We start from the raw sequence: 13,818 nt of genomic DNA on the forward strand, positions 1-13,818 counted from the left end.
TTAAGCAGCCACAACCAGGAACACCGGGGTGAACCACTTCTCTTTTCGAGAAGTGCACTGGGTTCTTTTACATGCGCTACACAACACATGGGACCAACGGCTTTACATCCCATCCGAAGGATGAAGCAATGGTTAAGTGTCTTGCTCAAGGAAACAGTGTCACGGCTGGGGATTCGAACCCACACTCTGCTGATCAGAAACACCAGAGTTTGAATTCGGTGCTCTTAACCGCTCGGCCACGACACTTCCACAGTGCCTATGCTTCTTGTTCTTAAGTATTTAGTTGTCGTTTGATTATTTTATATTCAACAGTACTTTTTCTCGCGGTCTCCCAGTAGGTATATTTGGAAGGTTTCTGCTCTGCTTTGCTTTTACGCTGAACCTCTCCAAGCTCATGGACACTCGGCAGAAAGACACAAGCATCAGATCCATGAACGGCATTCGGTTCATCAGCATGACCTGGGTTATTCTGGGTCACACCTTGTTTTTTATCATTGTCTACGGAATTACAAGTAAGTTAAAGGATTTGGATACCTTTTCAGAATGTCCATAGATTTACATTAAACTTACAGGGTTTGAAGATAATGATAGTGGAAAGCTTCCCTTCAAATATTACTTACTGAGGAGCTGTAGTTTTTGAGAATTTAGTAAAACAATGTCATGAAAATACGTTTGTAAATGATTAAAATAATTTTCGTCTCATGAGACGAAAATTATTTTCATGACATTGTTTTACTCATTACCTCAGCACGTAATATTTTCAGGGAAGCTTTCTACTATCGTTATCTTCAAACTGTGTGAATTTAGTGTAAATCTGTGGACATTGTGTTTTTTGTCCTACAAAAGTTACATAGACCCTTTAAAGGCAGCGGACACTATTGGTAATTACTCAAAATAATTTTGGGGAGAGGTTGATAGTATAAAACATTGTGAGAAACAGCTCCCTCTGAAGTGGCGTAAGTTTCGAGAAAGAAGTAATTTTCCACGAGTTTGATTTTGAGACCTTAGATTTAGAATTTGAGGTCTTGAAATCAAGCATCTGAAAGCACACAACTTTGTGTGACCATCATGCGACAAGGGTGTTTTTTTCCCCCCATAATATCTCGCAACTTCGACGACCGATTGATCTAATTAACAGGTTTGTTATTTTATGCATATTTTGAGATATATCAAGTGAGAATACGAGTTTTTGACAATTACCAATAGTGTCAAGGGTCTTTTAAGGAACAGGATGCCTTGGATCGGGTGAGTTGGTTTTTGAAAAGCATTTGCAACCTGCTGTTATGAAATGCATAATGGGTAGAACATGTAGAAAGATGTTTTTTTAAAGTATAAATATAATGATCCACACAAATAGAGCCTATGTATATGCCTCGTACTTCTGTGGTTTGCCATTATGTATGTTATCAAACACTGCACGCCAATTCGTGGAGTCAAAGTTGGCCGACATTCTTACTCGGCGCGTTTTTTTCTTCCGGTCCTTTTCATAATAATAATAACAATAACCAGTTTTTATATAGCACTTTTCACATCCGAAGGGAGTTTCAAAGCGCTTCCAACATTATTACCCCTATAGGCATTGGGCCTTAATTCATTCCTTAAACCAACTCAGCTCCCTGGAGAGTATGGGAGGTGTTTAAAAAATAGTGACTTTCAAAGTTTTATTGGTTTACAGCAAATCCTGTCTCCGCTGTAAAGTGGTTGGAAGTGGACTTCGGATTTCAAGTTGTGGCAAATGCATTCTTCGCTGTGGACACATTCTTCTTCTTAAGGTAAAGTATAAAGGTTTTTTTTTTAACAGAAGTTTGAACCAAAACCCAAACTACAAAACAAAAAAAGACCAATCGTAGCGGAGAGTAAGCAGAAAAATTGATACATTTTTATTTGTGATGCGATTAAACTAAATGAGTCGTTTGTCAGATACCGCAATTTGGAAAAACTCGCCAAAACATGCCAAAAGAAGTGACATTATTCAAAAATATTTGTATTTTGTAAATTTAAAACCCAAAATATAATTTTATTTTATATGGGCAACTTCTTGTAGGACATTTCTTTTTAGAACTGAGAATTCTCCCAAATTCCGTAAAAATCTACTCAGTAGTAGAATATAAAGCAAGACAAGGTCTCAAAAGAACATAATCTACCTAGCTAGTACATACACACATAGTGATACCACAAACCAGGTATTGATACCTCAGTGTCATGGCCGAGCGGTTAAGAGCACTGGATTCAAGCACTGGTGTTTGATCAGCAGATTGTGGGTTCGGATCCCGGTCGTGACACTTGCTACATCAAATTGGGGAGGTAGTGCTTTCTGCTCTACCGGCTAGGCTTTGAATTGAAGATACCCAAGCCTACATTCGTATGGACTGTGAAAGGGGTAACCCTGTTTCAGCCCTAGGAGTAGGTTGCAATGGAAAAAAATAATTGTAGCCCACACCTTGAAGTCGCCTTCAGGCCTTGTGTGTCAGGCGACTTGCATATCAAAAAATAAAAAATAAAATAAAATAAAAAAACTCAAATCCCATACAAGTTTCATAATCTCATCCATTAAATCTCATCCCTCTTTTATTACCTTTGGTATTTTTTATTTGTTTACAGCGGTTGTTTGGTTTCCTACCTGACGTTGAGCCGTATGAAGGAACTGAAATCAGTCAAGGCCTGGCTTTGGTTTTATTTTCATCGCTATTGGAGGTAAATGTTTTTAAAGGAACGCGTTGCCTTGGATCGAGCGAGTTGGTCTATGAAAACCGTTTGTAACTGGTTGTTGTAAACTGCATAAGTATAGAAAGATGTTTTAAGAGTAGAATATAATGATCCAAACAATTATGCCACGAAGTTGCCAAATTTCTTATACGCTGTGCACTAACACTGCACGCAAATTCGTTGAGTCAAATGTTTGGCTCCGCAAAATGGCCAGCTGTGTTAGTTTGCAAAGTGAAAGAAAAACCAAATTCGTGGAAAATGACTTCTTCCTCGAAAACTTTGTCATTTCAGAGGGAGCCGTTTCTTACAATGTTTTATACTATCAACCTCTCCCCATTACTCGTTACCAAGTAAGGTTTTATGCTTATAATTATTTTGAGTAATTACTAATAGTGTCCACTGCCTTTAAACAGCTACCTGAGCGGAATTTTTTCAACAGAAATGGTATTTTTACTTGTTTATAATGCACTTGTTCACCATTTTAATGTAATTTTGATATGTGTACACTTCTGAACTTTTCGTAATTATCGATTAAAAAATCAGGCCCCTACCTAAAGGTTTTTTGAAAAACTAAAAACACTTCTGCCGTTGAGAGCGGGCGTCAAAGGACAATGCCGCTGACGTCATTTGTGGGAGTTTGCTTTGTTATACATCCACGCTGCAACAAAGCGGCTTTATCTACTTATGACGTTTTGAGAGTGATTACGTAACGGGGCTTTTCGCAAATCTCGCAGAAAAGCTCTGGACAAGGGCATACAAAATGATTGTTTTTTTACACAATTGAAACCTATTTATAATCATATGACTCGATTTCCTTATTCATCGAAAACATTTTAAGTGGAATTCATCAAAGTTCACGACTTGACATTTTCGTTCAAGCAGGTCTTTAAGGTTGTCACGGCTGTACCCAGGGAAATTGATGATTCTACATATTTTTAAACTTTGATTGAATGAAGTCTAAAGGAGAGTTTTATTTTTCTCTACACTAGACTGACTCCCGTGCTGATCGTCACCCTGTTGGTCAATCTGTATATTCAACCATTCTTTGGAGATGGTCCAATATGGCAGTCAACCACAGCTAGACCCTTGTGCCACCAGTCCTGGTGGACCAATCTACTCTACATCAATAACTTCTATCCACAGGACTTTGGTCATGAGGTTTGTGTTGTTATGTTTCTACTATATAGGTAATTCCCACTCAAGGTTACACAACATGAAGTCAATATCTTAATACTGGCAATGAATTGGTGTTTCTCTGTGTCGACCCCGCAGTGCTCACTCTGGTAAGCCCCTGACAAGAGCTAATCAAACGATCACTCACCCTCTAGTGGTGACGTCATGCACCTTTGGTCAGCCCCAAGTGACCCACTCCACCAGCAGGGTACTTGGGGCTGACCCGGGTGAGCCCCTGGAATGGCGTCAAAGCTATTCGAATGCACCGGGGGGCAGATCGGGGTCGACCCGGGGATGCTAATCGAACGCAGCCTTAGATATTTTTGTTAAATGCACTACTCTGCGATAAGCATAAATTACGCATGCAGCATACAGTAGTCATTGAATCACTTGCCTGTGTAGAAAAAAAGAGGCTGCACAGGTAGTTATTATAACATTGATTTAATGATTCTAGCATGACAGAGCTCAAAGTTTTCACCGGAGTGCTGGGACTGCAGCTTCCGAGGCCAGAAGTTTTAGTGTTGGTCTAGTAAACTTTGAATGGAACGAGTACGGTAGTCTTAGGGCCATGACACACGAGGCAGTTTACAGGCAACCAGTTCTACATGTTCTAAGCAATCTCAAAGAAGAGAATGCATTTGGACTTGACCTGTTTACATAAATTTTCTGGGAAATCGTAAGACATTGTTTAAAGACAATGGACACTATTGGTAAATGTCAAAGACCAGTCTTCTCACTTGGTGTATCTCAACATATTAATGCATAAAATAACAAACCTGTGAAAATTTTAGCTTGATTGGTCGTCGGAGTTGCGAGATAACTATGAAAGAAAAACACCCTTGTCACACGAAGGTGTTTGATTTTAGATGCTTGATTTCGAGATCTCAAATTCTAAACTTGAGGTCTCGAAATCAAATTCGTGGAAAACTACTTCTTTCTTGAAAACTACGTCACTTCAGAGGAAGCCGTTTCTCACAATGTTTTATACTATCAACCTCTACCCATGACTCGTTAATAAGTAAGGTTTTATGCTAATAATTATTTTGAGTCATCACTAATAGTGTCCACTGCCTTTAAAAAAATATTGTATGCTACCAAATTAGTCTTGAAGCAAGCAGTGTAGTTGGTTGCCTCGAAGTTGCCCGCAAGAGTTGCCCCGTGTGACAATGCCCTCATTGTTTGATGATAAACTTTGAAATAACTTTGGTTTTTGTTTCTGTTCTTTGCTAGTGTCTTAGCTATACATGGTACTTGGCCAATGACATGCAGTTCTTCATCATCAGCCCCTTGATTCTTGTGCCCCTTTACTAGTAAGTGTGACTTCAACATTTGTTTCTGTTTTGCATATGACGAAAGCCTCTTTTTTAAAGATGCTACATGTATATCAAATTTTTTGCGGATTTGACCCAAAAATTTTGATTAAAAATTCAATAGGTATTTTGATGGGGGGGGGGGGCGAGAAAAAAATCTGCCAAATATTAGTAGCAGTGAAAAAAAAAGTGCTCAAAATTAGTTTTTGTCGGGATTCCGACAATATATCACGTGACCAATTCTTATGTGTTTTATAAGAAACGTTTAAGTTTTTGTCATGGTTCCTGACCATTAAAAGTAAAAGTTAAACTTTCTTTCGTTAGAGCGGGTGATACTCTTTGAAATACCATTCACTCAAAATAATCTATTTTTTAATGTTTGGGGCCAAAAATCTGACATAGCATCTTTAAGGTTTTAATACCGGATTGGTTGATCAGATAAAAGTAGTCACAGACAGTGTTCTTGTTTTGTGTGATCAACCATGTACATGAAATAACAAACCTGTGAAAATTTGGGCTTAATTGTGTTGTGTAAATCTGGAGAAAATAGTGAAAAACCATGCCCAGTTTTTAGCATGTAAACACATTTATTAAATAACGTCAAGATGTCAGGTTAAACCAGTAAACTTACTAGCCTAATATCAACACCTTGCAAAGCTTCAATTACAGGAATGCCAAGCTTTTTAAAATCTTTTTTCATCTGGCCGGAAAAAATATATGTTTTAAAAAAAAAATATATTTCCGGCGCTCCGTATTTCATCTGGCCGGAGGAAATACATTTGATTGAAAACAGATTTTCGGCGTTCCGTATTTCATCTGGCTGGAGAAAATATATGTTTTCATCTGGCCGGAGATATGTGCCGTCAACTCGCCGCCAGCTCAACCACTACGCATCTGCAGGTATGAACTAGTCTTGACCCAAGGCGTCAGCGATCAATTTACATAAAGTGCAGTACATACTACACATGCAGTACATGCATGGGACAAGACTGTTCCAAATGCAGGAAAGCGCCCTCTGTTGACGATGTCTCTGACCCCCTTTCTTCGCAGCAAATTTGTTGAAGTCTTTGAAGGAAAGAGTCACTGGAATCCCTGTTGGCATCCCTGTTAATTAAGAATCAACCTGATTTTTTAAGCTTCCCTCTTTTTTAATTTTCTTTTTTTAGTTCCCCAATACTGGGATGGATTATTCTTTGTGCTTTGGCGATTATCTCCATGGTAACGACTGGTGTCATCGTAGGTGTGTATGACGTCTCGATCAATATCCTGGACCAGTTTATTCCAAAACCCGGGTAAGTGCAGTTATTTCTGCTTTTCCTAAACATCTTAGAAATGTGAAGAAGAAAAAAACACAAAAGAATGATCAGGGTGCGTCTCTAGTAAAAGAATAACAGCATATCTTCTGTTTTAAAAGCACTAGACACTGAAGTGCAATAGTTTTCGATAAAGAAGTAACTTTCCACGAATTTGATTTCGAGACCTCAAATTTAGAACCTGAGGTCTCGAAATCAACCATCTAAACGCACACAACTTCGTGTGACAAGGGTGTTTTTTCTTTCATTATTATCTCGCAAGTTCGATGACCAATTGAGCTCAAATTTTCACAGGTTTGTTATTTTATGCATATGTTGAGATACACCAACTGTGAAGGCTAGTCTTCCACAATTACCAATAGTGTCTACTGCCTTTAAAGCAACAAATAATGTAAAGCATGGACTATGTGAGAGTAAAACCAGTTTTAGGAGTGTAAAATTTGACAAAGTTTGCACAGTGTACACAACAACACAACAAACACAAAAAACCAAAATGTGGTGTGACAAAGAATTTCCTTGAAGGATTGTGGTTCTAGAGATGATAATAATAAAAAAAAAAATCAATATGAGAAACTATTCTGCATGAAAGGAGGACGACATCTTATCTGATTTATGTACTCCAGAAAATAGAATTACAATGTAGCTGTTGCAAACAACTTACGAACCAAATTGATCAATGGTATAAATGCAACGGAAAAATAATGGTTAATGGCCTGACGTTTCGACCCGAGCAGTAGAGTCTTTCCTGAAGGAAAACCATTGAGCAAAAATTTAAAACCTGTTTGATTTCATCGTTTTCCAGCTGGAATTGTTCCAATTCCTTCAAGAGTCAGATCCCTCCTGTATTCATTACATAACTGTTTGTATTCTTTGCACAGTGTTGTATTTTAGAAAGTAGACGATGGTTTATGTGCAGGTATGTTGTACTTCACAAGAGTTTCATAGCATTCACTTCATAACCAATAATCATCATCAATAGGGAACTGGGTTTTAACAGAAATCCGGAATGGTATTCAGCTCATTTCTACGAAGCTGAAATAAGTAGCACAATTTCTGTTTAAAGCAGCTCCATGAAATTGGGCCCGGACTGGTCACACTACAATACATACACACCATTCCTGTCTAAGCCTACGTAGCACTCATTGTAGCCCACCTTATTGAGCTTTTAATGGCTTCGCTTTTAACATCGGTCTCATCACTGTCACCATTACAGCCCACCTTCGATACATGTCTTAAACGCTAAGTTTTTGAAGGTTGCAAAGTGCGAGGTAGTTTGATTGCAAATTTCTCTCGTCCAACAAGAGGAGAATCATAAAACATGGCCGCGCCCAAGAGTAATGCAGTTTTTGTACACGTTTTTTTTTGGACAAATTTTCAAATCGTCACATCTGGACAAAGTCATTATTTAGTAAGCCCTGTTATGTGTCATAGTATTTCCACAAATGTCAGGAATAAAATGAGGTATGTTGGAGTAGTATTGGACTTTTTTAAGTGGGAGAAATTTGCAATCAAACTACCTCGCATTTTGCGACCTTTGAAAACTTAGCGTTTAAGACATGTACCGAAGGTGGGCTGTAATGGTGACAGTGATGAGACCGATGTTAAAAGCGGAGCCATTAAAAGCTCAATAAGGTGGGCTACACTCATTGCTGCATTGCAAATGTCATCCATTATTCACTGTCTTTGCAAATTAACCTTTATGTACCCACAACAAAAACAGGAAATCCTGTAGTTGGACAGGTATGGGTTAAACATTCATTCATTCGGTATACATGTAATCATGAAGCTGTGGATTTTACAAAGAGTTAAGACTAGTCTTATCGTGAGTCCAATTTGGCATGAGCCATACATTTTTTAAATATTTACTCCTACATGTATGTACAATGTATGACTAGTCCTTAGTTAAGACTAGTCCTAATAACTCCTTGTGAAATCGACCAAAGGTAGGGTATAATAAGTGACCATTCTATTTAGCTATGCTCATCAGACACTTGAACAAACATCTCACCAAAATAATCACAAGATGGCAGAGCTTCTAGAGACAGCAGTGGGCCAATTCTAATCATCTTGGGGGGGGGGGTTCTAAGCTTAGTTGTTTTTTACCCAGACCCTCTCCAACGTCAAGGGACAACTCAAATCACAATCTTACAGGAACATTATAGAATTGGTTTTGCTAGCAAATAAGTTGCTGGCAGTGTAAGCACTTTATGTAATCCATCATATACATGAACTGACAAACCTGTAGAAGTTTGAGATCCATGGACCATCACGGTCATGAGAGAATAGTGAAAAACCGATTACAAATCTTGCATTGCATCGATGCCAAAATAAAAATGACTAAAACACTCACTAAGTGATAAACTCCAAATGCGAAATTAGATTATTTATTTCTCTTAAAATATGAAATTTCAGACTGAAATATTTCAAGGGATGTTTTCAACTATCATCATCATTAGAACTTGTGATAAATTTGTGCTTCACGTTTTTGTTTCTTACCAATTCTGTAACATTCCATTAAAGTGACATTTCTAAAAAGGAAAATATTTTTTAGCTAAAACCCCCCCAACCTTATAAATTGTTATCCAATGCTTTTTCCCATAGAACTGGTGGACCTGGACTTAACTATGGCTCCCTGGTTTATGAGAAGCCGTACTGTCGAATCGCACCCTACCTGGTTGGGATTGGACTGGGCTACATCCTGCATAGGATCGGCAAACGCAGAGTCAAAATGTCACCGGTAAGTGTAACGATACTTTATGTTCCTTAAAGACAGTGGACACTATTGGTAATTGTCAAAGACTAGCCGTCACAGCTGGTGTATCTCAACATGTGCATAAAATAACAAACCTGTGAAAATTTGAGCTCAATCGGTCATCCAATTTGCAAGACAATAATGAATGAAAAAAAAAACACCCTTGTCACACTAGTTGTGTGCGTTTAGATGGTTGATTTCGAGACCTCAAAATTAATCCTAAATCTGTGGTCTCGAAATCAAATCCGATGAAAATTACTTCTTTCTCGAAAACCCCTTCACTTCAGAGGGAGCCGTTTCTCACAACGTTTTACACTATCAACCTCTCCCCATTACTCGTTACCAAGTAAGGTTTTTTGATGATAATTATTTTGAGTAATTACCAATAGTGTCCACTGAATGAGGCTTATCTGTCATTATACATGTATTGCATTAATATTTATACAGTGCTTGCCAAAGAGGAAGCGGATCACCTTTAAAAGACGATGCAAATTTTTCTTTCAAACTATAGGGCCCTTTAGGAAACCACAACTTCGGGCCAGGTTCGGCTCAGGCTAGCTTGGCACCCGCAGTTGTTTCGACAGTTGCTCGTGCTTTGTGTACGCGCTCGGGCTTCAGACCAGAGCATGAAGCCAAAGCCAAAGCTGTGGAATCGTGAAGGGCCTACAGTCATATACCACAGGGGAGACTGACTGGGTAGAATGTTATGCATCACATGATTTGTATTTAGGATTTGAGGCATTGCATGGTGAGGTATCAATATATATTTGGTTTGCGCTAACACCATGTGTGTATCTACTTGCCAGGCAGAGTTTGTTCTTGGAGAACTAGCCTAGTCATCGTCAGGACAGTCTTCTGACGATGATACTAGAGCAAGCTAGTTGAAACGTTGAGACCAATTCAAGAACTGACTCCGCAGTAGTTCAGTTAATTACGATCCGATAAGCTAAATTAGTAGTCCCAGCCTATTTCTATACCATCCGCCCGGGTAATAGTTAAGAAGCAAGACAGTTCTTTTCAGAACTGAGAAGTCTAGCAAACACCCGAACAGTCTACTCCGCGGTAGTAGATTAAGCAAGACAGTTCTCTAAGAACAAACTCTACCTGGCAAGTAGATACACACATGGTGTTACCGCAAACCAAATGTATATGCTTTGTATTGTTTTGCATCTGAATTTGTGTTTTATCTCTTTATTTCCATTCGCACCAGAGAACAAAGAATGAAGTCATAGCGCTGAATTTCAACTCATGCAACCAACATTGAAAACACCTCATTTCCAACTGTCCCTATCTTCTAGGGGGCGTCCTTATTCTGGAGAATTCCAATGTCAAAAATGGAGACAGTCCCTAATTCTGAAAATATTGTAATTAAATGCAACAAAAATGTTTGATGTGAGTTTGGTAACAAAACCTTTCCTCATAATAACTATTGGCCAAGATCTTTATTGTCTGGTTGTTACAAATGCCCGAATCCGTTAAATATTTTGTTACGTGCCTTTGTGCACGTATTCACAGACTGTTTGTGTGGGGCCTAGACACAGAAATGTCCCTATATCTGACTTTGCTATGTTGGGTTGGGAGGTATGCCAACACCTTTTCTTGAACAAACCTAATTATTTTTTTTATGTCTTCTACTAATGTACCTCTTCACCGTGTGACAATGTAATTGCTGTTGGCGATGGCAGGCTGGGTGCTTGCTACAGGTATTGGTATATTGGGAGGTATGCCAACACCTTTTCTTAAACAGACGTTACCTAATTTATTTCTTATGTGTTCTACTGCCTCTTCACCGTGTGATAATGTAATAGCTGTTGGCGATCGCAGGCTGGGTGCTTGCTACAGGTATTGGTATATTGGGAGGTATGCCAACACCTTTTCTTGAACAGACCTAATTTATTTTTGTCTGTCTTCTACATACCTCTTTACCGTATTATAGCTGTTGGCGATCGCAGGCTGGGTGCTGGCTACAGGTATTGGTATGAGTGTCGTCTACGGTCTGTACCCGTCGTATCATGCGGCCCAAGACTTATCCAAAACGGCTAGTATTATCTACATCTCCATGAGCCGCTTTGCCTGGGGAGTTGCTCTTGCGTGGGTGGTGTTTGCCTGCAATTATGGACACGCAGGTACGGAATAATAACAAGAATACTGGGTTCTTATATAGCACTTTATAAAAATAATAATAACAATAATAATAATATCGAAGTCTTATATGGCGCACTTATCTACCAAACAAGGTACTCAAGTCGCTTAGTATCTACAAACTTTCAGAAAGATAGGTTATTGCAGTGATGGATTCTGAGTCCCAATTATGTAGCACTTATAAGGGTTTACAAGGTGCTACGGCGCATGAAGCAGCCACAACCAGGAACACCGGGGCGAACCCATTCTCTTTTCGATAAGTGCACTGGGTTCTTTTACATGCGTTACACAACACATGGGACCAACGGCTTTCACCCCATCCGGGGTAATGGTAAAGTGTCTTGCTTATGGACACAAGTGTCACGGCTGGGGATTCGAACCCACACTCTGCTGATCAGAAACACTAGAGTTTGAATTCGGTGCTCTTAACCGCTATGCCACGACACTTATCACACCCCTAGGGGCGTGTCAAAGCGCACAGCATTTTGTCCTGCAAGGTATGTGGTGCTTGGTTTTGAAATATGAGACTTATTCCTTTATAGTACCATGTAATGGTTTACAAGGTGCTGCGACGCAACATGCTGTCGATCAAACCAGGAACACATGGGCGGACCCCCTTCTCATTTTGATTGCAGTGCACTGTTTTTTTTTTATGTGCATTACAAAACACACGGCACTTGTCTTGCTTTTAAGGACTCTAGCTGGTGTCATGACTCTCGAACCACCCCCCAAGCTCTGCTAAACAGAAACATCAGAGTCAGAGTTTGAATCCAGTGCTCTTAACCGACCTTGGTATTAAAGGCACTGGACACTATTGAAAATTACTCAAAATATGTATTGGTATAAAAACTTACTTTGTAACAAGCACGGAGAGCTGTTGATAGTATAAAACATTGTGATAAACGGCATCTGATACTCTGAATTTTTTTTAATTAGGGTGATTTTCATTAATTTTTGTTTTCCAAATTCGATGACCAATACGGGTTTGTTATTTTATGCATATGTTGGGGGTACACCACCTGAGAAAACAGCCCCTGTTTCTTGTTACCAATTTAACGCTGTATGCTTCTATACATTCTGGGTAAATACCAAGTGTGTGCAGTGCCTTCAAAGGGTCTATGTAACTTTTTGTAGGACAAAAAACACAATGTCTACAGATTTACACTAAACTTACACAGTTTGAAGATAAGGACAGTAGAAAGCTTCCCTGAAAATATTACGTGCTGAGGTGCTGAAGTTTTTGGGAAATGAGTAAAACAATGTCATGAAAATAATTTTCGTCTCATGAGACGAAAATTATTTTAATCTTTTACAAACGTACTTTCATGACATTGTTTTACTCATTTCTCAAAAACTACAGCACCTCAGTAAGTAATATTTGAAGGGAAGCTTTCCACTATCATTATCTTCAAACCCTGTAAGTTTTATGTAAATCTATGGACATTTTGAAAAAGTACCCGAATCCTTTAAACTGAATCCGCCATTACACTTTTGTATTTTTTCTCTTGTCCAGGTTGGATTAATTCATTTTTATCTTGGAGTGGTTTCGTACCGCTGAGTCGTCTGACGTACTGCGCCTACATGTTCCATCCATTAGTCTTGATGACCTTCTATCCTAACTTTGGGACTGGTATTTACCTCTCCAAGTTTCTTATGGTAAGCACTTATCACATTTGTTTTGTTGCTTCAGGCGTGTGGTTTCTCAAGATTTTTCCCAATTACAGGATTTCTTTGAAAGGAGTGTAAGCAAAATTTGGCTTACTTACCCATTCCACAAGGATAAAACCTCTTCAGAAGTCTATATTCATGGCTTGCAGCTTAAAGGCAGTGGACACTATTGGTATTTACTCAAAATAATTATTAGCATAAAATCTTACTTGGTAACGAGTAATGGGGAGAGGTTGATGGTATAAAACATTGTGAGAAACAGCTCCCTCTGAAGTGACATAGTTTTCGAGAAAGAAGTCATTTTCCACAAAGTTGATTTCGAGACCTCGGGTTTAGAACTTGAGGTCTCGAAATCAAGCATTTAAACGCACACAACTTTGGGTGACGGGGGTGTTTTTTCTTTCATTATTATCTCGCAAGTTCGATGACCGATTGAGCTCAAATTTTCACAGGTTTATTACTTTTTGTTGAGATACACGAACTGTGAAGGCTAGTCTTTGACAATTACCAATAGTGTTCACTGCCTTTAATCTTAAAAATACGAATAGTTGGTGTGTCGCGAATATCCTGTTGTAATTTGGTCCATTCTGCAAATGATCTTGGGAGGAAAGAGAACTTGTAACAGTCTTGTTTTGCAGGAGGCTTGATGAAGGCAGTTGAAGCCTTTTGTCTAGTTCCCCTGTGTTCTTTGGTCTGGCATGAATCAATGTCTACGGTAACGAGCTTGTGAACAGATTTGTAAAGAAGTAACAAG

At 38.9% G+C, this 13,818-nt stretch overlaps 1 protein-coding gene across 5 annotated transcripts in view; it reads left to right on the forward strand.

The window, feature by feature from the left end:
* LOC139935441 (nose resistant to fluoxetine protein 6-like) overlaps positions 1-13,818 on the forward strand; it is a 38,153-nt gene that overhangs the window by 19,003 nt on the left and 5,332 nt on the right. For 4 of the 5 annotated variants that reach the window (XM_071930051.1, XM_071930049.1, XM_071930054.1 and 1 more), the window contains exons 7-15: positions 339-512; positions 1,676-1,772; positions 2,602-2,694; positions 3,696-3,864; positions 5,110-5,189; positions 6,356-6,481; positions 9,104-9,239; positions 11,191-11,380; positions 12,910-13,052. In XM_071930051.1, coding sequence (XP_071786152.1) covers positions 339-512; positions 1,676-1,772; positions 2,602-2,694; positions 3,696-3,864; positions 5,110-5,189; positions 6,356-6,481; positions 9,104-9,239; positions 11,191-11,380; positions 12,910-13,052 — 1,208 coding nt within the window. Of the gene's footprint in view, positions 1-335; positions 513-1,675; positions 1,773-2,601; positions 2,695-3,695; positions 3,865-5,109; positions 5,190-6,355; positions 6,482-9,103; positions 9,240-11,190; positions 11,381-12,909; positions 13,053-13,818 lie in introns of all 5 variants that reach the window. The other variant, XM_071930053.1, reaches the window with a different exon arrangement.

Source organism: Asterias amurensis, chromosome 3 (assembly GCF_032118995.1).
Source record: "Asterias amurensis chromosome 3, ASM3211899v1".
Taxonomy (NCBI): Eukaryota; Metazoa; Echinodermata; class Asteroidea; order Forcipulatida; family Asteriidae; genus Asterias; species Asterias amurensis.